The sequence below is a fragment of the Salminus brasiliensis genome, chromosome 17, assembly GCF_030463535.1.
Source record: "Salminus brasiliensis chromosome 17, fSalBra1.hap2, whole genome shotgun sequence".
Lineage (NCBI taxonomy): Eukaryota > Metazoa > Chordata > Actinopteri > Characiformes > Bryconidae > Salminus > Salminus brasiliensis.
In genome coordinates, this window is record NC_132894.1 from 13454164 (window position 1) to 13479726 (window position 25563).

A 25563-nucleotide genomic window follows, 5' to 3' on the forward strand; every position below is an offset into this window, starting at 1 on the left:
CTCCATGGCGAGAAGACTCCTTCAGTAGGGTTGAGGAATGGTGAATATGGTGGGTGGAAGCAGTGTAAACCCCGCCACGAAGTCAAGAAGACATTGCAGGTGTCGTAGAGACCAATGTTTGGAAGATGGTGGATGACACCATCCTCCGAGACAGCAGCTGCCACAGCGTCGACCTATGATGCGCCTCAGTCACAGGACTGACCTCTTCACCTTACTGTCCAATACGAGCACAGCTAATAATAAAGACGAAAACAAAATAATAATAAGTGGTCTACATTGGATGTATATTTGAATGTACGTCTTTCTTTTTAAAAAGTATAGACATAACACACAAGTATTATCCAGTAAACATTTTAGTTTGTGGGCATTAAAATAATGAATAGACATTTTTACACTAACAAAAAATACACAGTAATTTGTCTTAAACCATTCTATATTATTTTACATTGTTTCATTTATTATGCCTTGAACGATTTACTATTATTTTGAAATAACGAGACTTCTATTTTGAAATACCTCCACAGGCTTCGCTTGCCGTCGTTCACTTCATTGTGGCAATTCGGGCTGATTCATTGTAGAGCCGCTGGAGCTCATCACAAACTACGCGGACTTTATTCACGTTTACAGGTGAAACGGCTGCTGATATCATTTTAGATATAGATATGGATTCGTATGATTCAAAAACTCTAATATTGACTAAAAGCGAGGACTCCTTTATTTGTGGGTTGTGATTTTCTACCTTCACGTTCATCACTGGATTAGCCGGCTAGCTAGCAAGCTAACTCACCATAACACTGTGGGTTAGCTGGTTAGCGGAGCAATTCTAGTGAATTAGCTACATTATACTGAACCAGGCCTGTCGTTGTTCTTTTGCTGGCTTTATGATTTTAATCAAATATAACTGTACGAAACGTCGTGTTGGTGTTTCTTTATCTTTTAATAGCCGGCATGTTAGCATGTTAGCACTAACGTTAGCCAGGTTAGCCTCAGACCCTTCTCCACTAAAGGACCGAGGCGTGATGCTGCAGTATGGGCTCTTACTAACCAGCTAGTCAGTTAGCCCTGTCAGCTATAGGATAAGTCATTTACGTCTAATGTTCTTTGTGCTTTGACAAGTCACTTAAACCTCTCGATACGATGGATATAACTGTCAAACAGTGCAAACTGAGTCACAGTTAGCTAGCTAATGTTAGCCAGTTGGCTTGTGATGTGTGTTACAGAGCTAATGTCAAACATCAGTGAGCTGCTGTGCCCTGTGTCGTGAGTAGCGAAGCTCCTCATGTCAGAGCTCCTAGGAAAATAAAGCAAATATGTCTAAATATAATTACTATTTGCAGTATTGGGCAATATAGCTACATAAATTGAGCAATCCCGATTTCCTTATTCAGTGCTCAGTTTGTATGTGTTTAAACTGTTTACTCAAAACCCCTCCAGTGCCCTGAAAACAATAGCTAGCTACATAAATTGTAGCAGTGGTTTATTCATCAGTGTTAAAAAAAATGACCCTAAAACTTATTTTTTTCTGTATGTGGGTGTTTCTGCACAGAGAGACAAAATGGACCGGCTGCTCAGGCTTGGTGGTGGGATGCCTGGACTCGGACAGGTAAAAACTATACTCCTAATGATGCTAATAGTGTGTTGATGCTGATGTTGAAACCCACTAGGATTTGCCACAGTCAATGATCATCTGTCAGTTCATCTGATCTCTGTCAAACCTGCCATTGCTGCATCTCGCATGCTGAAGATACCATGCACATATATATATATATACACAAACACACACACACATGTTTCCTGCTCATCCATGATTGTAGCCTCTCCACGTAGCTTTTGCTTTTGTCAGTTTGCTGCTCACTGATGTATCCATTGACCTCTTGCAGACACTGTCCCACACAGTGTGTACTTAAGTAAAAGAACTGAGGTGGTAGAGGCTCTGCAGCAACATACAGCTGGGCTTCGACTGTGTATGGTACAAACTAGGAAAATGTGATGATGGTAATGCTAAAACAATTTGCTTATGTTAGTAAATGATGGCAGTGACACTGCTAAACCTTTTTCCCACCCCACCATATTTGGCTTAACTATAAAGGTTGAAGGGCAGATATCCTTAAGTTGAGTCCTCTTATTTGCCATGGAACCGCTGACCACACAAGTACACTCTTGGACCTAATGCTCTGTCTATTAATCTAATTGATTCTGAATTTCAGCCTCATGTATTTCTCTGTAATGCTATTCCATATGTTTTTTTTTTGTAGTATCAGTTGGTGCATTTTATAAAATCTTTTCATCTATTCATCAAATCTATTCATCAGCAGATGTGTACATGGAAAATATCAGATATTGGCACTGGCTTAGAATTCTTGCATATCTATAAAAAAAAAGATGTAATCTATTTTTGTAAATAGAAGCAAAATACCACTTCTCCTAATTTACTATGTCCAGCTGGTGATTTGCTTCAAACAGCTCTCAGCTGTTCATTATTAAAGCAAGATATCTCTGCTTATCTCCCACAACATCCTTAATTACCGGTAGACAATCAGCCACAGGTGGTGGTATTGACATAGTCCTTCGCAGTATCTAATGAAGCTGTTATGGGTCATAATGTACAGAGTAAAACAGAAATGATGGATGCATTGATGTGCTTTTTACCTGGGAAGGTAGAATCAGATCTTATCTGAATCTAAACAATCGATCTTCACATATCATCTAGATATGAAATGCGTGGTCTTCATCTCACTGTTCACTTTTGATTTATATCACTTGAGACAGGTGTTAATACCAGAGCTAACCTTAGTCTGTCTGTTTTGACCAGAGGAGGGTAGGTCCCCCCTTGTGTGTCTTGGCTCCTCCCAAAGTTTCTTCCTTCAGCTCTGAGGGAGTGTTTTTGCTTGCCCCGGTCACTTTTGGCTTATTGACTGTTGGGCAGAAGGTTATTTTATTTGTGTTGTTGAGCTTTTGTCTTATTACTGGGCATTTTTATTTTTATTAAAGATGCTTTGTGACATCAGTGCCATACAGGGGTCTCTGACTGGCGCAGCGGTCTAATGCTCCTCCACTATGGTCTATGAATCTATTAAGGGTGGGTTTGTTTGAGTAATTTGGAAAAACACCCCCTTTGTGCATTAGTGCTTGACAGTATTTAAAATTATTTATTTCTATATAATCAATATTTTCCTAGTATACTTTTACAGCTTATTAAAACGTTACTCCACCCATTTACAAAAGTCTTTACAATGATGTGAGCAGAGAGTGGTGCCTCAGAAACCCACAGCCTGTTTGATCTGGAGCTACTTGAGGATGCTGCTAACTGTGACATTTTAAACACTCCTGGATGTGCAGGTCATGCCAGTAAGGAATTTACCTAGCTGGACTGAATCTGGTATATCTTGATAGGATTGGGTCATAATGCGTTTTTCCAGTGTTGACAGCATACGTTTCTGTAATATTTAGTGTAACCTGTGATTTTCATGTGGTCCTGTTTAGCCACAGTCTTTGCAGCTCTTGCAAGGCACAGGTCCAAGTCGTGAAGCTTTTGGAGAGCTACTTCGGAGACTTGCTGATTGTCTTAATCACAGTTTCCTCGTGTGTTGTGTGTTTGACGCAGGGTCCCCCCACAGATGCCCCCGCTGTGGACACAGCCGAACAGGTGTACATCTCATCCCTGGCCCTGCTTAAGGTGATTATGTGCGCACGCATGCACACTACCTTCCCGATCTGTCTCCTCCTGTTCAAAATAACAAATTTGCAGTTTTAGAAATAGACCACTTGTCAGCACAGCATGGTCTTTTATTCTTATCCCTGCCATCATTATCATATCATGATAGGATTTAGTCTCTGACCCAGATCAGATATGTGCAGCTCTTTTGTGTCTTATGTTGCTGTTTTGGTTCAGATGCTAAAACACGGACGAGCAGGTGTGCCTATGGAGGTTATGGGGCTGATGTTGGGCGAGTTTGTGGACGACTACACTGTGCGCGTGATTGATGTGTTTGCCATGCCACAGTCAGGCACAGTGAGTACCATCAAAGAGTTTACACCCACCTGCATATTGGGGGTGTCCCAGTGGGTCAGGCCCATGTTTTAATGGATCTGAACAGATCAGGAATCTTCTATTTCTGTTGTGTTGACAGGGTGTGAGTGTAGAGGCTGTGGATCCTGTTTTTCAAGCCAAAATGTTGGACATGTTAAAGCAGACTGGAAGGTGAGCGAGTGCAAATACCAACAACTACTTATAATTTTAAATGCATTAGTCAGTAGTAATAAGACTGTATGGTACTTTACTGTTGTAATGCCTGTGTGTTTGTGGCAGGCCTGAGATGGTTGTAGGCTGGTACCACAGTCACCCTGGTTTTGGCTGCTGGTTGTCTGGTGTGGACATTAACACACAGCAGAGCTTCGAAGCACTGTCTGAAAGAGCTGTCGCAGTGGTGGTCGACCCCATTCAGAGCGTCAAAGGAAAGGTAACTCCAAACACATCATTTATTTTTAACACATTCTCCTGAAGATGCAGTCCTGAACATCCACTTTCACAGTGTTCTGTCTAAATGATGTCTGCGTTGTCGGACTTTCACTTCTTTTCTGTCGTACTCATCTGTGCTTCTATCCTGCAGCTCTGTGTTACTCTTATTTCCTTTTTTTTCTCCCATTTGTTCTCTCTCATGCATGCAAGTGCACTCTTGTCTCACATTGTTAATTATATGAATGTAGGAAAGAGATTTTTTGGCAGGTTACATTAGCATCTTCTCTGAGATGTGTGATTGAGCAATTTCATTTCTGTGTGTGTGGAGAATAGGCTATGCCATAAACACAACTCCCAGGTTATTTTAAGTGCAGGAAAATTGTTATTGGCACTAAGCAAAATAGAATTTGAGAAATAAGTCAAATCAGAATTACAGTACATACACGACTGCAGAAACCCATTTTAAAATGGAATTATTGGGTGCTGCCAGTATGATCAAAGGATCGCTGGTTCGAATTTCAGGTCATGCTACTTTCCATCAGCAGTCCGAGAGAGCACAGTTGGCCTTGCTGTCTCAGGGGTGGGTTGGTGGCATTTCCCCCCCATGTCCCTCCCAGTGTGATGTTGGTCAGCACAGGCGTCTGTTAGCTGGGTTATCAGAGCTGGGGAGTCGGGCTTTGTCCTGGTTGAGCACCTGAATAGCCTGTGGAAAGAAGCACCTCCTCATTCTCTCAGAGTTGGCCTTGAGGCCAGGCTGTTATAGCTGAGGACCAACTCCATATTAATACCTATGGATTTAAAATGGTTTGTGTAGGTGTCCCAATACATTTGTCCATAGTGTACCTCATGATCTCAAAAGGTGATGGAATAAGCTGGGAAGTAAAGTATGTTGTATGTCCTGATATCTTATTTTTGTCTTGTTTTGTTGTAGGTTGTGATCGATGCCTTCAGACTTATCAATGCTAATATGATGGTCTTGGGACACGAGCCACGGCAGACCACCTCTAACTTGGGACACCTCAACAAACCTTCAATTCAGGTAAGCACACACACACACAGTTAGCTGTTACCTGTAGCGTTTAAATATACTCTTATTAAAATTTTGTTCCACTGTTGTAATGTAATGGCTGTCTGTTCCCACACACTTTCCTTTTAGGCCTTGATTCATGGACTGAACAGACATTACTACTCAATTACCATCAACTACAGGAAGAACGAGCTTGAACAAAAGGTTTGTAATCCTAGATGTAGGGACAATTTGACTGTTTTTGTAGTTTTGATGTATGTACACATTCTGATAGTCTCTGGTCTGACTCTCTTGGTCGAATATCTCGGTTTAGATGCTGTTGAACCTCCACAAGAAGAGTTGGATGGAAGGTCTGACCCTGCAAGACTACAGTGAACACTGTAAGCTTAATGAGACCATTGTAAAGGAGATGCTTGAGCTGGCCAAGAACTACAACAAGGTAAGCAATATAAAAGTGTGCTACAAACAGTTAAAAATGATTTTTCATGCAGGGATTCTCCTGTTCTACCAATTCCAGAAGGTGGTGTGGTGTTTTGTTTTTTGTTTTTTTTAAGATTCAGATCTAGTGGCTGGGAAGGCCACTGAAGAACACCTTGTCATGTTCATGAATCCTGTACGATGTCTTTTACTTTGTGAGATGGGTAAATTGTGGTAGTGAAGGGATGCACATGGTCACTCAAAAGGCATTCAAGTGATGATTGATTGGTGTTAACAGGCCCAAAGTATGATAAGAAAACATTGCCCTCACTATTACACCACCTATACCAGCCTGGATCTTTAAACACAAGGCAGGTTTGGTCCATGGTTTCATGTTGGTGCTTCTTTTCTTCCTGCACCATCATCTGTGTGCCTCATCAGAAATCAAAGCTTCATTGGACCACGTTAAGTTATTACAGTGTTTAGCTGTTCTACTTTGGTGAGCCTGTGTCCACTGCAGCCTCAGCTTTCTGGCCTTAGCTAAAAGTGGTCAATTCTGACATGGTTTTCAGCCGTTATTGCCAAAACTCAGGTTTGGATGTTTTGTACTTTTTGAGATATTAATAATCACCTTTGTACAGAGTGGTTATCTGAGTTACTCTAGCCTTTCTGTCAGCTTGAACCAGTCTCTGTTGACCTCATTTATCAACAATTATCTTTTTTTTTTTTTCTTTTTACTTTCTCTTAATACTCAATACTGAAACCAGCCTGTCTGACACCAATAATGTTATTCTGATGGTTGGTGTTTATTACCTGAAGCTGCAGACTTCCGATTAAATTTTCACCAAGATTGGGTTAATACCATTGTATTATTTATTTTGCCTGTTTTACATTTCTTTGCTGTTTTTTTTCCCCCATCCTCTCGTAGGCTGTTGAAGAAGAAGACAAAATGACCCCTGAACAGCTGGCCATTAAGAATGTTGGAAAGCAGGTTAGCAACATATCTAAGAATTTCTTATTTTGTTACAGCGAGTGGGATAGACAGTAACAGCCTTTTACACTTGAAAAATCTGAAGCATCTGATATTTAGTATTTTTGCTATTTTAAAGTAGGTGTTTCTCATTGTTTTGTCTTACTGTCTTTTTTTTCTGTCTGCAGGATCCAAAAAGGCATTTGGAAGAGCATGTTGATGTCTTGATGACGTCCAATATTGTACAGTGCCTCGCTGCCATGTTAGATACGGTCGTCTTCCAGTAATAAATTTCGCTGTGCATCTTTGTTCATATTCAACCTCTGTTTTTGTCTTTTTAACAAATAAACCTATATAAAACCAAAGGTGTATATTCAGGTGCCTTTGTATGAGCAGGGACACTGGATGACTGCATAAATATATAATTGGAAGCTGAATTTTCCTAAACAGGGCAGCAGGTACTTTTCAACATGTATATGTGTAAGTGTAAGGTGAAAAAGAGAAATAGGAAAGTGGTTATATAAAAGTGTTCAGGGTTGTTTGTACATAAACTCACACAAACTCAATAAATGGACATCAGTGAAATAAATAAATGGCATGAGACTTTTATGATCTGGCCCTGTCATATCTTTTATCAAAATGCTGTATTTTTAACAGCATCATGGGGAAGATATAACCTGTCCCCTTGCTTATCCTGTCCTATCCGATTGTGTGGAGCGTGTAATGTAGGGCCACACACATCAGTGTGTTTGGTAATGTGGGACTCCATGGGCTCTCAATGATAGCCATTATTTTCCTGGATTTTCTCAACAGAAACTGCTTGGGTAATTGATTTGGCCTATTTATAGTGTTTCTTTTTGCTCATTTAGAAAGAACACAGTGAAACACACACACACACACACACACACACACACAGCTGTAATTGGAAAGAACACTTTTTCTCCAGTGTCCTCTATTAACTGATGGTCCATAATAACCTGAATCCTCTCTAGAATTTTTCCATTAGCCAGTCTGCACACTGTGTGAGTGCCTCTTTACAGCTCAGTTTGTAGTCCATCTCTCTGAATGAAATAAACTTGCATAGTCTTTTAAAGTTTGGGATTTCAGTGAAAGGGATAATTACACACCCTTTCCTTTATTTTGTTATATTAATATAAGCTGTTTTTTTTTGGCTTCCTAATTTTATTGGAATTGCAATGTGAAATTAAATGGTCACTGTTTTATTATAAGTATTAAGGTTAATAATTAAGTATTGGGTTCATTTTAAAGTCATTTGAATGAACTTCAGCAAGCTCAGTGATATGTCATCTTATATTCTGCACTGTGTTTACATGCACAGCATTTGGCTGATATGTTCATCCAGAGAGACTTACATTTCAGTCATGTTACACAGGTAGGTGAATGTAGCCTACGATAGGATTATTAGTGTAGTGTGTTTTTTGGTCATAGGCTTTTTAAAGGGTTATATCCATTCTAAAAGGATCTGTACTACAAGTTATTCACTTAGAAACACATTAGCTACATATGTCAGAGCCTACAACTGACATCTGTTTAATCGTTCACATTGTGTTCCTAATTCCCTAAGCATTACATAATTTCAGGCAAAGCCAAGGACTGCTACAACGTGGCTTCAGGTAATTCGGTGTGTTTTTTGAGCAGGCCCAGCAGGCAAGAATGACCTGCATTTGTTTAAGCATTAACGACATTCACACTGACCAGACAGGTGGGTCAGAGGAGTGGAGCTGTGGACATACACTATACTGCAGTGTTTCTCATGGGCTGCAGAACCTTTTTGTGAGATGTCAAACAGATTTAGAGTGACATGACTGAGACACATTTACCAGGCTGTCAGGCTGAAACATTTATGACCGCAGACATTAGAGAGCTGAAGCAGAAGCTGCTGAACCACTTTAATATCAAGGAGCTACTGGATGGAATCCTATAAGTGGTCTAAATGAAGTCTAACTACATGTTCACATAACTGATGAAGCACTTTATCCACCTAAACGCTTCAATGGGGTTCATACTAGTGAATGAAACTACAACAGTAGTCTCCAACCCTGCTCCTGGAGAGCTATCTTCCTGATATGGGGCAGTGGTGGCTCAGCGGTTAGAGCGCCGGGATATCGATAACAGGGTTGTGGGTTCGATTCCCGGGCTCGGCAAGCTGCCACTGTTGGGCCCTTGAGCAAGGCCCTTTACCCTCTCTGCTCCCCGGGCGCTGGAGTTGGCTGCCCACCGCTCTGGGTGTGTGTGTGTACTCACTGCCCCTAACACGTGTGTGTGTGTGAGTGTGTTCACTACCAGATGGGTTAAATGCGGAGGACACATTTCGCTGTACAGTCCACACTGTACAGTGACGAATACGTGCACCAAGTTCCAAGTGATGCCAATCCACCCCATCTGTTCCAGTTAATTACTGGCTTCAGAAATGGCTGCTGAATTTCTGAAATGATGCCTTTAGATTGATGGATGAAGAGATTAGAGATTGGAGATTAACCATGCAGGAAGGTTGCTCTCCAGGAGGAGGGTTGGAGGTCAACTGCTGTGGAGGCTTGATGTTCTGCAAATTAGCTCCACCCAATCACACTGATTTCCCCTTTATTAATAACAGAATAATAATTAAAATATAAAAGGCACCCATATTAAAGATAAATACGTGGGATATTCTGGATTGTGAGTTTGTAAGTATTTTTAAAGATGAATATCGGTTGAACTCTGGTACTATGTTTTTTCTGGTATTGGTGATTTTAAAGGAGCGATGGTTTGCTAATGTGCTACAGCCCTGCTCGGGGCAGCGAGAATCTGCGCGTGTCTGCCACCTAGCGGTGACCTGCCGCTTTTCCTGCAGGGATGAAACACACGCTTACTTGGAAGAAAATGTTGGCGGCTTCGTTAGTTTTGAGGACTCAGATCCAATCAGTCGAAAGTTCCACTATTGTGGCTCAGGTCCTTACGCACTTCAGTGACACAGACTTTCACCAGAGGGGAGCAAAACCCCGTAGTCACCACTGGATGGCGCCAGCAGCTCTCTTTTGAGGTGATCATCCAACGCGCAAAGGCAGAGCGTGTCTCCTCCAAACTGCACGACTCCAGTTTAACATAGACCTGCATAGACACGTGCGTGACCATGAAGAAAATAAATTAGCCTCCTTATTTTTGGAGTTTTTAATTTATGCATATATTTCATTATATGATTTTTGAACGTCTGTTTATATGTAGCATTTCTGTGTATTTATATATTATATGTTTATCTTTTATCTTTTGGTTACAATTATTCTTGTCAAGTTTATTCACAGATTTTTATTTTATCGATGGCGGTTCCCTTTTTTATTAATACTAATATGAAAAAAAATATTATTTTTTATTTTTATTACTTATTAAAGTCAGTAAGTTAACACATTTCCTGTCTTCCACCAAACTTGAACCCTTCCCGTTAGTAACACACGTTCACACACGTCTATTTTCCGTTCACACACACCGGTTCCCCCGCTCCGTCCCCTCACGTGCTGCGCGCGCTGCGTCACGCGAACGCGAATTCCACGCGAAGGGAGCTCGGGGTGCGCGAGACACGAATAACGCGCGAGGGCGCGACGGATCTTCATCGGTCTAGGATGTAAATGTCCAGTTCTCCTGAGTACACGTTCAGCACACACGTCCCTCCGGCCAGTGAAAAGCCCGAAACACGCCGAGCGGAGACCGAACTGAACCCGACGCTGACAGGAATGGACATAAAAGACCAAGGAGCGCAAATGGAGCCTCTTCTTCCGCCGGTAAGAACGCGTCCGTGTCTTGAGCAGCAGCGTTGCACTCCCTCAGTGGATCATCTGCGTTTCCTCGGTATTGTAGCTAACAGTAATGTGATATAGTGATGTCGTAATGTCTCGCTTATCTGAATAATAATAAAAGCACATGAATTCTCCTGGACTGAGTTGAACGTCAGCTCCTTCAGTGATGGTGCGGCGGTTGGAGGCCATCACTTACCCCACCTCGAACAAAAGGACGTGTTCAATTATTTATGCCCTTTTTACTATGGACTGGAACATAGCGTGGGAACGGCGTCGTTTTCCTTCCTTTGTGTTTCGCCATTCTAGTAGCGGCTTGGATTTCATTCTCCTGCTGCTTGGCCTCCGAATAGAAGAATTTATCAGGTGAATGCAGTCATGTAATGTGGGGATCGCCTACATGAAGCAAGGGGCTTGAATAAATGGCAGCCCAGCAGTGTTCAGGCAGACCAGCAGGCAGGCAGACCAGCAGGCAGGCAGACCAGCAGGCAGGCAGGCTCTCCTCTCACGTTTGGGAATCACATAGAGGCTCTAATCATCTTCCTCTGCATAGGGAGAGACAGTAGCTACTCATGCTTTTCTTTGTTGGGGCTCCATCATGTCAGCTAGAGCCTAGCATCACACACACACACACATACACACACACACACACACACACACACACACACACACAGTGGAGCCTGACATGGTACCAGTGTCTTGTACTGTACATGAATGTAGGGCTGGGCGATACTGGTACAATTCAGTATCATGATATTTTCTAGAGTAGGCATATATGATTTTTGAGTACTGATACCATCTTACAATCCTGACCTGACGTTTCCCAAAAGGGAACACAATTGCACTGAAGGGGACCACATGGAAGCTGGATTGCATGAAAGTGATGGTTTGTTTGTTTATTTATTTATTTATTATTTTCAAAAATGTTTTGAGGTTTTATACCCCCCCCCCCCCCCCAAAAAAAAAAATACAAAGAAAGAAAGGAAAAACATATGCACACTGCAGTGGGTCAAAATAATTATAAAATAATATTTATAAAATAATAATAAAATAAAAAAGATTTTCAGAATATACAGAATATCACTCCCCAGTCTTGCTGTCTATATATTAAAACTTGGTTGCAAAATAAGACATTGTGTTTTTGTGATGTGATGAAAAACAGTATATTTACGTACAGTATATCCGTCTATTCGGGCTGCAGCCCACTTACAGTAATTCTGTATTTCATTTTTCATGCTAGATTGCAAGGCACAATCACGGCAGCCAATTGGAAGAGAGATCGGTCTCTTTAGTCTGCACTATAACAGGACACGTCCGCTGCATGTTTCTTGTCCAAGTTTTCTTGTCTTACAAGTTCTAACTTGAAAAAAGTGTGAAGGGTTGTGAGATAGAGAGCTGGCCCGCTCTGACCAATCAATGGTCCAAGCATAGCAAAAGTCGGTATACAGAGTTACATCCGGATGACATGGTTTTCTGACTTTCCTAGATGGCCCAGTCTGTATGACCCAAAGCTGAATGAACATAATCATTAGAGTAAAGGACATTAAAAAAACACTGGCATCAGCGTATAATTATGGTATGGGAAGATGACATGTGACTGTAAAGGGGGGATTCTGAGAGCTTAGACTGGAGTTTGGGAAGCTTAGGCCAAACCCCCCTTTAATAAATGGACTCAGAGATATGACTGAGATAGAGTAGAGAAGGGGTGGTAGTGGGGTGCAGAAACTTCATCATGGGCCACTGAAGGTTTGTGATGTTAAATGGATGGACTTCAGGCATGTTCCCTATTTCATAACTCCATGCACTATACATCTGCAAAGCAATATTACAGTATATCAGGGCTGCAGTGTACTGGTGTAGATGTCCAGCACTACCTAGTGTACATATGTTTGCTACTAATTCTGTCTGAAAATAACAGTCATAGAGAGTCTTAAAAAAATGCTAAAAGTACAGTTCAATTCATTTAATTCATTTTTGGTGTTTAGCTGAAGCTTTTATTATTATTTTTTATTATTTGTAAATGACATTGGAATCATATTTCATAAAATAGGAGTCTTGCTTGAGGACACTTTTGACCATTATCACACTTCCGCACTCATTATGTGGAATTTTTACCGCTACCCAATTCTCGTCACCTGCCCGATTTGTGCCAAGCATGCGTGCATATGCACAGTGCACACTGGGGATGCAGGGAATGTACTAAGGTTACCTTATCTGCATCCTTCGGCCAATTTACTCCCCTGGCCCCAATCAGACAGGGGCGCAAATCAGGTAGCGACAAGCCTAAATAGTAGCGTTAAACACTACTGCCTTTTTCCAAATTCACTAATAATTCCACCAAACACACCTAGTTTCCACTCCATCAAGTCAACTCCTGTTGTGTCATTTTAAACAAGGACAAAAAATAAGTTCAACTGACCTGGAGTGATTGCAGGGCTGAATGGTAGGACAGATTTTTAATGAATGTCTATGATTATAAAAATAATAACCTAAACTAAATCAAAGCAAGATTCCTAGCAGATCCGACTCTGATACGCTGTCCAGACGTGCAGGGTCACACAAATGTTTTAAACATTTGGCTTCGGCAAGACAAACTAGCCTTTTATCCATGTTGGAGGGACTTCCAGACGTCAGATGTGGACCATCCTGTTTGCTATTCTGACGCTGAAAACCAGCAAGTGCTCTGTTAAATGGTACAGGCTGAAATTCGATAACACTGCTATTCAGACCCAGACGTGATGATGCGGGCCTGTGAAAAAATGTGTATTAGGGCAGCATGGTGCTTGCCCAGCTGGGGAATTAAATTCTAGACTGCCACAGGAAAGGTGGTGGTGTTATCCACTGCCCTACATCAACCACCTATGAACGTAAAAACACGTCACAGGAGCACAGCAGTGTCATGAGTGAGTTATGAATTCCCCAATTACACAATGCCACCAGTGCTGGAAGCTAGAACTGTCAGATCTGTCACATCAGCTAACAGGCACCCACACTGGCTAGCATCGCAGTGATTGGGGGAGAGAGGGAGAGCCACCCTGCCCACCTAGAGAGAGCTTTGAGATGGCTGCAGGGATCAAACCTGATGAATCGCCTGATGATAGGAGCAGCATTTGAATGACTACGCCACTCAAGAGTCTCAAGAGCAGCCATTTTATTCCTGGCACAACTTGCACTAGGATGGAGAGAGATGCGGTTGGTAGGCCGCTTCCAATGCCAGCATGAGAGCCTGTTGGAGCTGGAGCTATTTGGATTTCTCCATCATCCCTGCAGCCAAGAGCAGGTGCAGCCATACTCAGGACTCATGTTCCAGTAATGAAGAAGACTTCAGATGACTCATGTATGAAATGTAACGGCGAATGCCTGGGAAAACAGTTTACTTTGTGTAAAGATCTTTGCGCAGTGTCTTAATATGCTATGCAAGGGTAATACGCCAGGGACAAGCGACTGCATTAGTTAATCAGTAACTCTGTATACACAAAGATATAACTGACATCATTTATGTTAATTAAATACTCTGTTCTCAACTAATGAACTAGGTGACTCATATTCACATGTAGGTCAAACTGGCTCAGGGACGATTACATTGTAAAGACACTGGCTTTCTGGGGTCTCAGCTTTTGAATCCGGGCAGCCAGAGCTACAGGAGGGGCACGCTTTGTTTTGATTGCACATCCTGCAGGGGGCAGTGTTTCAAATTGTACAAGTTTTAGATTTAACCATTTGATTGAAACATTGGATAACATGATATTACAGGATACATTTAAATTAAATGTACAAAACCATCGTAAAAGGTTCAGTTCATAATTACACTAGAGTGCCAAATGTTTGTGGACACATGCTCATTTAATATTCCTTACAAAACCTAAATTACTAAGAAGAAGTAATTAAAAATGAATGATGCAATAAATGTCACTACTCTTTTTAGAGAGATTTTGGAACATTGCTGTGAGGATTGCACAAGAGCATTAGTGAGTTCAGGGACTGATGTTGGATGCTCAATTCTGGATCACAAGTGCCACTCCAACTAATCCCAAAAGGTTACTGGATGGAGCTTCATCACTTCAGAGAACGCAGATCCACTGCTTCACAGCCCATCTAGCTCATATATGGCGTGTTTCAAGGCCAGTCCATTCCTGTGGAGACTGTACAACCTTTTTGTGCAGGTTAACAGCAGTTTCAGCAATGGATGCCCCTTAATGCAGCTGAATTAAGAATTTATAAAGGAATGTCTCTAAACATTTGGACATATAGTGTATATGACTATGGAAGAACGATGTCTGATGTATTGTTTGCTGTAATTCGTCCTGTGTGTGTGTTCAGTCCATCCATCTGAGCATTAAGGGGAGTTTCTCTGTTGAACAGTGAGGTGAGTTTCTGGGCTATTTGCCTTTTACCGAGCACACTGCTGAATGGCTGCTGCCTATTGCATCCCCTGTGCTTGGTCATAGCACTCAGTGTAGGCTGAGTGCTGCCTGTGCTCTAACTGCCAGAGGGCTGTTCCTGGCCATCGGAATCCAGTGTCTGTTCAGCGGCAGATCATGTCCCGAATTCTGAATGATTGTGTCCTGAATGTGTGTGTGTGTGTGTGTGTAAAAACAGGGTCATGCAGAGTGAGTAATCTCTCTTTTTCTTATTATTGGTACGAAGAGAAAGAGTAAAAGATGTTCGCTGGTTATGGTTTGAGTCATTGTGTTCCTGATTTTAAAATATAGCCTACTCAGTTTGGCTCTGGCCTCTCTAATAGTTTGCTGACTCAGTGTATTGACTTTTTTGTCGCATGAATTAGGCTGCTGTCAGTTCTGCCTGGCTAATAGCTGCAATGCCCAACTCGTCAAAAGGTTCCAAAATCAAACATTTCTGAAAACTATACTGTATATACTGTATCTCCAGGGCTGTCACAATTAGTCAATTAACCTCATTATCAATTACAATTTACCTTCTAAATGAATAATCAGTAAATTGTTTGAAATGTGCATGAATGTGCATATTTTAAATGCTCCAGCGGGTCTATGCTGGTCAGTTCTGCAGATCAGTATGGGACACGGGCACTAACATTTTTAGCTGTGTAGTGATTGCATACAGTTGTGATCAGACACTCATCATGGACATGAATTATATTGTTGCTTTTTCTGGGTTAGATTGAGTGTACAATTTACACCTTTAATAGAAAAAACAAGAACTAATTGCACAAATAACACACGTCAGACTTAGTAGTTGGTTAAATGTCCCTTAGCAAGTTGCACCTCGACCAGACCCTTTGGTAGCCATCATCAAGTTTCGGGCACAATGCCACACGATGCAACCAGTGCTGGCAGGTAACAAGATAGCATGTGATTCCTCAAAGTCACACTGCATCTTTTCAAAATGAACATTGGACAGCTCTTGGAGTGCCCTTGGAGGAGAATGCTATGCCATTTTAATCCTAGCGCAACATGTTCAGGTTGGATATATGACCATTTTGACCATTTGACCATTATGACCAATTGTTAGAATTCAGTGAAATTTGTTGCCTTTTAAAAAAGCATACTTAGGCTACATTATCCATTCAATAACCAATTTTGATGTGTGTTTGGCGTCACTGGCCTGTTGGAACACCCAAATGTGTCCAAGTTTCAACCGTCTACCTGATGATTTGAGGTCCTCCTTCTTCATTATTCAATCCACTTTGCAGTGTACCACCACCATACTTAACAGTCATACTTACTGTACCACTGTACCACCACCATACTTAACAGTCGGTTCATTGTTGGTCATTGTTGCCAAACATCAAATTCTTTGTCTCATCTGACCACAAAACCAGCCTTCCTCTAATCAGCTGCAAACCTTAGTTGTATATCTCACTTGATAGTAAATCAGGTGCTTCTGCAGCGTCTAGTTCATGGTGCCTTGGTGGTTGTTGGGATGTTGTTGACCATCCAAACCAATTTCCTTTTAGCTGAGAATGTCAGCTGGTCTTCTTCCAGACCTTGGCAAAGTGGCTACACCACTCAATAGCATTCAACATTTTGGAACTTTCAGCACCACTGAATTAATAATCTATTAAACACACAGTAAGTGTTTATGTTCTAGAAAACACACAAGTTCTAGAAAAAAACACAATTTAAAGAAATCATTAAAAGCCATGTATTGCCATGATCATGCTGAGGATATGCAAACATCTGACCACAACTGTAATGATGATTAATTTCCAAATTTTCAACACAAAAATGTGATACCCTGTTTAATTATTAATATAATCACTGGTGACAGCCCAACTGATATTAATAATATGTTCTCAGTAAAGTATTTTGGAATCTTTGAAAGGCTGTGCATGGTTTGGTATTGTTCACATGAGTGCATTTTTATTGTTTGAGCATTTTCTAGAACTCACTGATTTCTCAGTTATACTTGGTAGGCCAATATTACTAGTCTAATCAGTAGCAACTGCCCTGCTTACCTCATGAAATTCGAGAACAGACAGTGTATGCCCTTTGTGCCCTTTGTAACAGTACTAAGTGTATTAAAGGGATGCATGGGTTCACTGTTGTTCCCTCTGTGTTCTTCTGCAGGTTCAAAGCCCTGTGAGCAGTGAAGGGGTGAGTCCTAATACTGACCGCATCCATGTCTTGCATGGTGCATGCTCAGTGTGTGTGGGGGGAGATGGGCTCGTTTGGCTGATTGGGTTCAGTGTGTCTCCTTCTTGCTCTGTAACTGGAATTCAGTTGAAGTGAAGTGTCGCTTCTAAGAGGTCAATGTTTTTCGCACGGATCCCGGTGGAGACAGATAATGTAAACTTGTCTCCTGTTGTAATCACAAATCTTTGTCTGAGTGCTTCTAAGAACAAGATGTACCAGACAGAGAGGAGTGGAGAAAGGGAGACTTTGCAAAGGGTTGATTGTAATGGTTTTAACAAATGAGGAGAAATGTGAAAGGTACTTAAGTTAAGCATTTAAGGGAAGAAGAGATCTGTTCTGGTTCCTGGGTTACCCATATTCATTGGTAGGGATACACAATGTTATCAGAATAATTTTGATATTAACAGACAATTGCCACCCAAATGTATTGGAAATGGGTGAATGTATACAAAATGCACTTTGGGGGGGGGGTGAAATAAACACAGGGTCAGAAATATACATACACCCACTTACATTATTTATTCCTTGGTACTGATGGTTGCCAACACCTCTTAACTTCCTGTTAGTGATCATGGTTGACTACAGCTGGTCGCTTCTCTGTGCTTATATAAAAAGGGTTTATTTGACAGTACTCATTGGCTTGATGAACATACAGTACAATGGGATGGTCATAAATGTATAATAGAATGTCTCTTGCCATTTCTAAACAACTGCAGATTTCAATATCGTCAGTTTAAACAATTGTACATAAGTACAAGTTATTGGGGGGTGTAACCATTTTGCCAAGACCTGAGAAGGAGATCTAAACTGTCACTTTAGCTGAGAAGCTGGAAGCTGATACTGATACTGCTTATAGGAGGCATGTTTGTATTATAATGAGCACATACCTCTCTCCTTCAATGAGAACTCACACTGCACGTTTGAATTAAAGGATAAAGGTGCACGTATTTGTCACTGTACAGTGTGGACTGTACAGCGAAATGTGTCCTCCGCATTTAACCCATCTGGTAGTGAACACACACTCACACACACACATGTGTTAGGGGCAGTGAGTACACACACACACCCAGAGCGGTGGGCAGCCAACTCCAGCGCCCGGGGAGCAGAGAGGGTAAAGGGCCTTGCTCAAGGGCCCAACAGTGGCAGCTTGCCGAGCCCGGGAATCGAACCCACAACCCTGTTATCGATATCCCGGAGCTCTAACCGCTGAGCCACCACTGCCCCTGTCGGTCCAACTGACATGCTGAGACACGGGTGCTTAAACTGCATGTGAAACACAGACCCTAGGCAGAGTTCTGCCTACATCCAATTAAGCAATTCAGCAACCTGTATATCAAAAATGTTGAGAAAGCGCATAGCTTGGCTAACGTGTGCCATGCTGCATGCTGAAATTCCATTTTAAAAGAGGAGATGCACATGGACCCGCAGATGGCATGGAAGATGCTACGACTTAACTGTGCATGTGAAAAAAACGTTTTTTTGTGTTCTGGGACAGATTTTGTCAGCTGGCAAATCAAATGTTCAGTATCAGTACATAACTGTCTATAACCAGTGCAATCAGTGCAGCTTCAGGAAAATCGGTGGTGACATGGAGAAATCGGCTCACAAGACTGCTCAGACTGCGAGACAAGTGATACAAATTTTTGACATGTCAGAAATCCTTCCGGCCATACGACTTCTCACTTGCAGCTCGAATGGGCAGTTAATCAGACAATCGCTTCCCCTCTCACACCGCGTCCAACGCAGCCAATCAAGCTAAAATTTAGACCGACCCTGAAATTAAGTTGGCTATGATCATATCTTGCTCAAAAGCAGCCTAAAATCGCACAGTGTATGCATGGCTTAACACGTAAAACTACTGCTTTCTGATGACTTCTGAGGATTTTCATGACCTCATGTCTGTTAACCACCCTCTACATTTGAGTTTAATTGAAAACATTGTCAATCGAGAAATCACTATCACATATTACAGTTCATAGTTGCTAACTAATCATATTTGAACCCACTGAAGTTTTTGACTGTATAAATGTATACCAACCCTGAATCATCTAAATCTTTAGCCCCTTTAGATTGGTATCGAGGGCAAAATTTAGAAAGTGGTCGGACCCTCGTTATGAGGACAGACTGATGAAAAGGTTGTGATGTTGGTCAATAGTAAAGCTGGACTAGGGCCAGTATGAACAGATGGGCACACAGGGGGAGGGGGAACTGCTCTTGTGGTCATGCTGATCTGAGATCTGTAGAGGGGCTTTACTCTGTTCTTCGTCACTCCATGACAAGGTTCTCACCCAGTTAGATGTACACATGAGTCTTTGAATGATTTAAGCCTGACTTGTGTTAGTGTTAGTGTGAATGAGCTTTCCTGTGTGTTTTCTGTTAAATAGCCTAAACAGCCCACGTTCTGTGGCTTCTCAGTGATAAAAATGCTGATTGGTGCTGTAATAGTTGTAAGGTTCTGCATGCTGAAGAGGATTTGTGTTTTTTTTAATTAATGAAGAGCATCTCCCAGAATGCATTTGTCTCTGTAATGAGGATGCTGAGACATCAGAGGGCTTTAGCTTAGGCACGAAGAAGAGGAAGCTCCCACCACACACACAGTTCAGACACTTGCACTGCCACCGCATACCCACATACACACACAGAGCACATGAGCTTAGACAGCAGTCCACGCAGTCAGTGATGTCGACGCTCTAATCTCCCATCCTATTGGCGGACGGAGGACTGTCAAAAACACACGAGCTGCGTGGCTGGTGCTCACAGTCAGACTGGCTTGCCGTGCTGAAAGATTTGCCTTGGTTTGAGGCTCGAGGAGTCCGCTGAGGTGTGTAGAAGACCTCCCCCCTCAGCCGAGCCCCAGCTCTGTCTGGAGCTCAGAAGCCCCCTCCTTTACTTCCTCTCGCCGGAAACAGCATGCAGCGCAGAGTCTCTGAGAACAGCAGCTTCAACTGCCAGGTAGGACAGACACCTCTAAGCTCAGCTGAGCTTTCTACAGCCAGTGAGAGACCTTGAGCATCAGCCCTTAGCTGCTGTGTCCTTGAGCCGGAGAGGCGTTTTGTTGTGTTTAATGGGTGTGAGATGATACACTAAGCCGGTGCAAGTGTATTGAAGAGATTAGACTGCATCGTTGCTCTAATATTGTGTTGTAATCATGTAATGGGACACTCGTTAATGCATTGGACAGCTAGCACAGGTCATGCAAACGGTGCGCTCTTTGCAAGCAGCTAAGCGTAAGAACAAAGAGCTTTACTCCATCTCCCCTTATTTCCTTCTTTTCCTCCCTCTCCTACTGTTTGTTTGTGCCTCTCGCTCTTTCGCCGCCTCTCTTCCCTCCCACATCACTTTCTGCTCTCCACTCTGTCTCCCTCCTCTTCCTCCATCGTCCGCCTTCTCTTTCATCCTTCTCTTCTTCTCTCTTTCACCCCACAATGGGGTTAGAGAGGGCGGAGAGATGACTGACAGATGCAGTGCTCGGAACGAGTTTCCAGAGGCTGAGGAGGATGGAGGAGTTCTTCCTGCTGATTCCACCTTATTGATCTTCAGAGAGAATGAAAGAGAGCAGATCTGGAGGTTGTACATATGGGGGAGGTTAAGAAAGGCAGAATAGGCTGGATATTGTAATGAGCTGCTATGTGTCTACAAGGTCAGAGGAGTAGTAGGTGCTGTTAGCATTTGAGTCATGTGACTTAAGCATTTCCATGCAAAACCATACACATACAGTTTTTTGCATTAGCTGTGTTGGTATTCTGGCACTGGCATGTAAGCTGGTGAAGGCATCGCGTCATGCGCGTGTGTATGTTTGTGGTGGAACGTTCTGCTGTCGGCTCGGTGGAAGGATACTGATGCTGATCCTGCCATTGCCATGGTAACCATGGCCATCTGTAGGGATCAGACCCACAGCTCTCTGCCAATCACGTGGCTCTGATCCCACCCCCCGTCCCCGATAATCCCCCCTCGTTTCTCTTGGACGAGGTTGCTCACGCGGTCAAGTACCACAAAGCGCACTTTTACACGCACACACATATACACTGGTACATATGGTAAGCTCCTGGGCAGATGTATGTAGGAAGAAAAAAGAACGTGAGAATGTGCACTTTGGCCTGATCTGCGTTCTCTCACGTGCTGTGTAAATGCGGTCTTCCAGTTGGGCTCCTAGTATTGTAGTATCTGATCCTGATGCTGAAGCTATCCTTCACATATGGAAATGAGAATGTATGTCCTAGTGTTGCACATGGAATAAATCTGCTGAGAGTTCCTCTGCCGAGAAAAAAACTGGGTCACAAGGCGTGTGTGTCCTGGAAGCTGCAGAACAAGCCAGCTATGTTGCCTGGCAGAGATCAGTAGGAACTGGTGTTGAATACATGTATTTGTGTGTGAGAGAAGGGTAAAGGCAGATAAATGTAGGCATTGTTACAGAACTGATTGCTGTTTATTGATATCATATAAACATCATTAAGTGCAATATGCAAATTGTACTTTTCCAGGTAAATATTTTCCATGGACAAAAACCCTGTGTCCAAATACTAATTATATTTTAATAGATGAAGGAAAAGAGTTCATTTTAAAGATCACTAATCTGACAAGGTCTTATTATTGTTTAATGTTTATAATATTCCTTTAAGTCAAGTCAAGTCAAATTTATTTGTATAGCGCTTTTTACAACTGTTGTCGTCACAAAGCAGCTTTACATAATTAGTACTTAATAAAGAACAGAGACAGAGAAGAAAGAAGGAATAACATGAAGCGTCAAAGACCCCCGTGAGCAAGCCAACGGCGACAGTGGCAAGGAAAAACTCCCTCAGAGCTGGAGGAAGAAACCTTGGGAGGAACCAAGACTCACAAGGGGGACCCATCCTCCTCTGGCCAGACTGTTTTAAACATTAATGATAAAAATTACCAAAGCAGATACAACAGAAAGTTGATAGTGGTGATATTAATAGTGTCAGACAGGCACGAGTCCATCTAGGTTTCAGTACGGCCACCAAACAGGCAGCAGCGGCAGGCAGGTGAGCCATGGGTGGTGGCGGGTTGGGGGGGCACCCGCTGGCCGGACTGGTAGGTGGCAGCTGGTTAGATGCAAGTAGAGGGGACCTCAGCGGGCAATCTTCCTGCAGATCGGGCTGGGTGGTCATTTACTCGAAGAAGGTAAAGAGAGAAAAGTTAGTTCTAAGAGGAATTTTATGGAGTGCAGAGAATGTTGAGAATCAGCATCTGGGTATGTCTGACGACTCCGGCAGGTCTGATTATCACAGCATAATTAAAAGGAGAGAGCCAGAAGGTAACACGGACACGGGCGTACCCTGAGAACACCAGCATCTATCTGCTCCACCGTCAACAAACCTGAGTGATCGCGTGTAAGCAGCGAGACGACAGCTCCAGCGTCTCAGTGTACATACAATTCCCTGGGTCCGCGAACCCCTGGACCTGCAGCCCTTATCTAAGAAACATTAATTACCAAAAGCTAAACTAAACATATAAGTTTTCAGCTTAGATTTAAAGATTTAGACTGTGTCTGAGTCCCGAACATTATCTGGAAGGTTATTCCAGAGCTGGGGGGCTTTATAAGAAAAGGCTCTTCCTGCTGAGGTTTTCTGAATTTTGGGAACGAGTAAGAGGCCAGCACCCTGAGATCTAAGTAGTCTTGATGATCCTGCAGGTACTCAGGAGCGAGGCCATGTAGGGCTTTATATGTTAATAAAAGAATTTTGTATTCGATACGGAATTTAACTGGGAGCTAATGAAGTGCTGATAGAACTTTAAGTCATTTTAGACTATTTCCTTTAGTAAATGTGTCATGAATTGTGCACATAAAGGAATAAGCAGGTGATATTTTTAGATTAGGTGGAAAAAAAGGGACAAAAATAAAGTTTTGGAAGTTGGAAGTCCATTCATCTATTTATCCACTTCTTCTTGGTCAGGGTCACTGGGAGTCTGTAGCCTACCCAGAATCATTGGGCGCAAGGCAGGAATACCCCCTGAATAGCACACCATTGTAGGGTACCACAAACAACCCTTCACTCACATAAAGGGGCAATTAGCAAGGGCAATTCACATACCTGTATTTTTTCATAATTTGCAAAGTCTGGAGGCGATGCACTCATGCTAAATGCTCACCAGTGTCAACAACACACTTTTACCGCTTTGCCAGCTTTGACTAAGGCTAGCAGGGTTTTGCTAGTGGGCTGAGTCTACATATATTTTGGGGCGTAAATAATAATGAGCGAAGACTGTTCCGATACAGTGTTGGGTCTATTTTACAGCTTGGTTACAATTATTTATTTTCTTTTCAGTGAAAAGACCAGTGTTTGATGTCCATGATATTTCTATATAACAAAACATTATTCGGTTCTAATTTTGTTTAATTTAAGTTAAAATTAAAGAGCAAATAATCCAATTTCTATTGTGACTTTGGCTAATATGAAGTATTGTGAGACTGTGAGTATATTTCATGTGCTTTCATGGCCTATTGGTTGTTAAAAAAACGGGTATATAAAAATCACGATTAGTGCATTCTCAGCTGATGTTTATTTTCTAAGTAGACTTCTGGCCTCTGTTTCTTGTTTATTTATTTCAGAATTGTTCGTTTCACCTTAGTCCACTACTGTCCCAGATCCTGGTTGAGGTTTGTTGTGATGATATCATAGAGTTGCGTAAATTGCTGCACAGACCTTGGCTGGCTGACTGCATTCTGCCGATTGCTGTTCGCACTAAGCCTCTGTAATCAGTGCTGACTTAGCTCTGAATGTGAGCTCATTCAGTGGCTATCTCTGCAAGTGTTCAACACCAAACTGTATGCCAAGCAAATGACTGGCTTGACAGTGACAGGGATAGCTTACACACACAAACACACAGACTGAAAATAAGGCAAAGCAAATGACATTTAAGCCATTTAGCTGGTGTAAATTAAGATAAGATCTCATGAAAGGGTTTGGATGCTGATGATGACCTGGCTTTGTGTGAAGAAAAACATGAACTTGCAGTTGTAGAGCAGATGATTGCAGATTGAATTGAAAACAATGTGTATCAACTTGAGTTTAAGGAAAAATATTGGTACCTAAGTTCAAAGACAAGTTGATGTATTTTTAGTCATGGTAAGACGTAGTCGCACCACCTGATGTTTTTATGTGTCTTGTTTGAAAATGTATTTATGCCGTAATACAAGCTATGTAACAGATATTACTATATTAAATAGATTATTGCATTTTAATAATTTTAAAAGCCTTATTTTTCATTGGCCTTCATATGTCCATTCTACTATTGTATCTGTATATAGACAGTTGTATATGAGACATTTACGGACAAAAGTACTGGGACACCTACACATTACACCTACAGGGGCTTTTTACATTTTTGAATCAATAGGCATTATTATGGAGTCATAGGTCTTGATGCTGATGATGACCTGGTTTTTCAGCTATGTGAAGAAAATTATGAACTTGTAGTTGTAGAGCAGATGATTGTATGTACATTGTTATGGTATTAAAGGTTCATGCATTTATCTGTTACCTTGTTTTTTTCCCAGTTCTCTTTGTTCTTTTCCAATGGTGATGAATTGATCGAGGTCTCCTTAGATACACATAGAAATGTGTAAGAATTTGTGGTTCGCTGAAATACTGAATTTACCCAGAGACACCCACAACACAATGAACGTTAGTCTGTAAGCCTTACTGCAGATGGCTCTGGGATGGCTCTTGAGATCCTTCATTCTTCAGGCTAATGTCTTGTGAGATCCATTCACATCCAGGAGGAGGGTGTAAAGACACCTATTTAGACACACTGAGAGCCTAATGTATATGTACATGTATATGTACATTTACCTTTTTTATTTTAGTATTTTAAGTATATTTAATAAACCTGCATTTGTCAGCATTTGTCACCTACTTTTTCTTTTTCCAACATGTCTTCTGAAATATTTGATAAACAGAATGCAGACACGTTTTCCCTCACTTTCCCCCACACCATCTCCATTTAAACACCTTGCCTATTCAGTAAATCAGTTTTTTTGGTAGAGGTTGTTTACTGTTTCTCTTTAAGTAGAGAAGAAAAAATCATTAGGGTGAAGAAAGACAACAGGAAAGGAAGAGAAGCCCTTGTCAAGTAATCTTAGTGTGCTGGAGGACTAATTAAGCTTTGCCAGATTTTGTCTGTCTAACTATATAGAAAGCCCTTTTACCTTCAGTCAACCTGCCCATCAATCAGTTCATGGATCAGTGATATTAGATCTGTTTTTGTGTCTAGGTGCATTCTCTTTCTATTTGATATTGTATTAGTGTATACATTTATCACATCAATCA

At 41.8% G+C, this 25563-nt stretch overlaps 2 protein-coding genes across 5 annotated transcripts in view; both read left to right on the forward strand.

The window, feature by feature from the left end:
* Nucleotides 1-571: 571 nt before the first annotated feature.
* psmd14 (proteasome 26S subunit, non-ATPase 14) lies at nucleotides 572-7238 on the forward strand. Its single transcript, XM_072660183.1, has 11 exons — nucleotides 572-627; nucleotides 1547-1603; nucleotides 3605-3676; nucleotides 3893-4012; nucleotides 4131-4201; nucleotides 4310-4460; nucleotides 5391-5498; nucleotides 5616-5690; nucleotides 5800-5925; nucleotides 6832-6894; nucleotides 7062-7238. The coding sequence occupies exons 2-11, from the start codon at nucleotides 1556-1558 to the stop codon at nucleotides 7158-7160; spliced, it is 933 nt and encodes a 310-aa protein (XP_072516284.1). The 5' UTR covers nucleotides 572-627; nucleotides 1547-1555; the 3' UTR covers nucleotides 7161-7238.
* A 3145-nt stretch (nucleotides 7239-10383) lies between these two features.
* slc4a10a (solute carrier family 4 member 10a) overlaps nucleotides 10384-25563 on the forward strand; it is a 48196-nt gene continuing 33016 nt past the window's right edge. Inside the window, exons 1-2 of one of the 4 annotated variants that reach the window (XM_072660490.1) lie at nucleotides 10384-10646; nucleotides 17207-17233. In XM_072660490.1, the coding sequence (XP_072516591.1) occupies nucleotides 10494-10646; nucleotides 17207-17233 (180 nt within the window). In that variant the 5' untranslated portion in view covers nucleotides 10384-10493. Of the gene's footprint in view, nucleotides 10647-17206; nucleotides 17234-19895; nucleotides 20225-25563 lie in introns of those variants that run through there. The other 3 variants (XM_072660487.1, XM_072660488.1, XM_072660489.1) reach the window with 3 other exon arrangements.

Excerpts from the sequence above, each read along its gene's own strand:
- psmd14 (XM_072660183.1), top strand. The coding sequence starts at position 1,556 with ATGGACCGGCTGCTCAGGCTTGGTGGTGGGATGCCTGGACTCGGACAG. Across the intron at positions 1,604-3,604 it reads GGATGCCTGGACTCGGACAG|GGTCCCCCCACAGATGCCCC; the intron begins GTAAAAACTATA and ends TGTTTGACGCAG. Across the intron at positions 5,926-6,831 it reads TGGCCAAGAACTACAACAAG|GCTGTTGAAGAAGAAGACAA; the intron begins GTAAGCAATATA and ends ATCCTCTCGTAG.